Genomic DNA, 754 nt, shown 5'->3' with positions numbered 1-754 from the left:
TCCTGGAACTTTAATGGAATGTTCCAACATTCCTGGAACTTTAATGGAATGTTCCAACATTCCTGGAACTTTAATGGAATGTTCCAACATTCCTGGAAGCTTAAAGGAACGTTCCAACATTCCTGGAACAAACTTAATGGAATGTTCCAACATTCCTGGAAGCTTAAAGGAACGTTCCAACATTCCTGGAACTTTAATGGAATGTTCCAACATTCTTGGAAGCTTAAAGGAATATTCCAACATTCCTGGAAGCTTAAAGGAACGTTCCAACATTCCTGGAACTTTAACAGAATGTTCCAACATTCCTGGAACCTTGAAGGAAATTTTTTACACCTTCCTGGAATTTTAAAGGAATGTTCCAACATTCCTGGAACTTTAATGGAATGTTCCAACATCCCTGGAACAAACTTAATGGAATGTTCCAACATCCCTGGAAGCTTAAAGGAATGTTCTAGAACCGTTTTAGGAAGGTTCCAGGTGTGTGACTCCATCATCAGAACCATAGAAGCTGATGTTCCTGGTCAGACGCTGAGGTTGCGGGTCAGAACCTGCAGTTCTGGGTCAGACGTTGAGGTTGCGGGTCAGAACCTGCGGTTCTGGGTCAGACGTTGAGGTTCCGGGTCAGACGTCGAGGTTCCGGGTCAGAAGCTGAGGTTCCAGGTCAGACATTGAGGTTGTGGGTCAGAACCTGCGGTTCTCCGTCCAGCAGGCAGATTGCCGTCAGCGTTTCCCAGCTGTGATCTTCCAGAACCTC

General features: G+C 45.2%; 1 protein-coding gene across 1 annotated transcript; it reads right to left on the bottom strand.

The window, feature by feature from the left end:
• Positions 1-503, bottom strand: LOC107096017 (glutamine-rich protein 2-like; the record flags this gene model as incomplete). Its single annotated transcript, XM_015392463.1, has 2 exons — positions 459-503; positions 1-312 (listed from the first exon to the last, which is right to left on the bottom strand). Coding segments are annotated over exons 1-2 (357 nt in total), but the record flags the coding sequence as incomplete, so codon positions are not given.
• Between the last annotated feature and the right edge of the window lie 251 nt (positions 504-754).

Source organism: Cyprinodon variegatus, unplaced genomic scaffold, assembly GCF_000732505.1.
Source record: "Cyprinodon variegatus isolate N-32 unplaced genomic scaffold, C_variegatus-1.0 Scaffold592, whole genome shotgun sequence".
In the NCBI taxonomy this organism is placed as follows: domain Eukaryota; kingdom Metazoa; phylum Chordata; class Actinopteri; order Cyprinodontiformes; family Cyprinodontidae; genus Cyprinodon; species Cyprinodon variegatus.
This window is presented reverse-complemented; position numbering and strand designations above follow the sequence as displayed.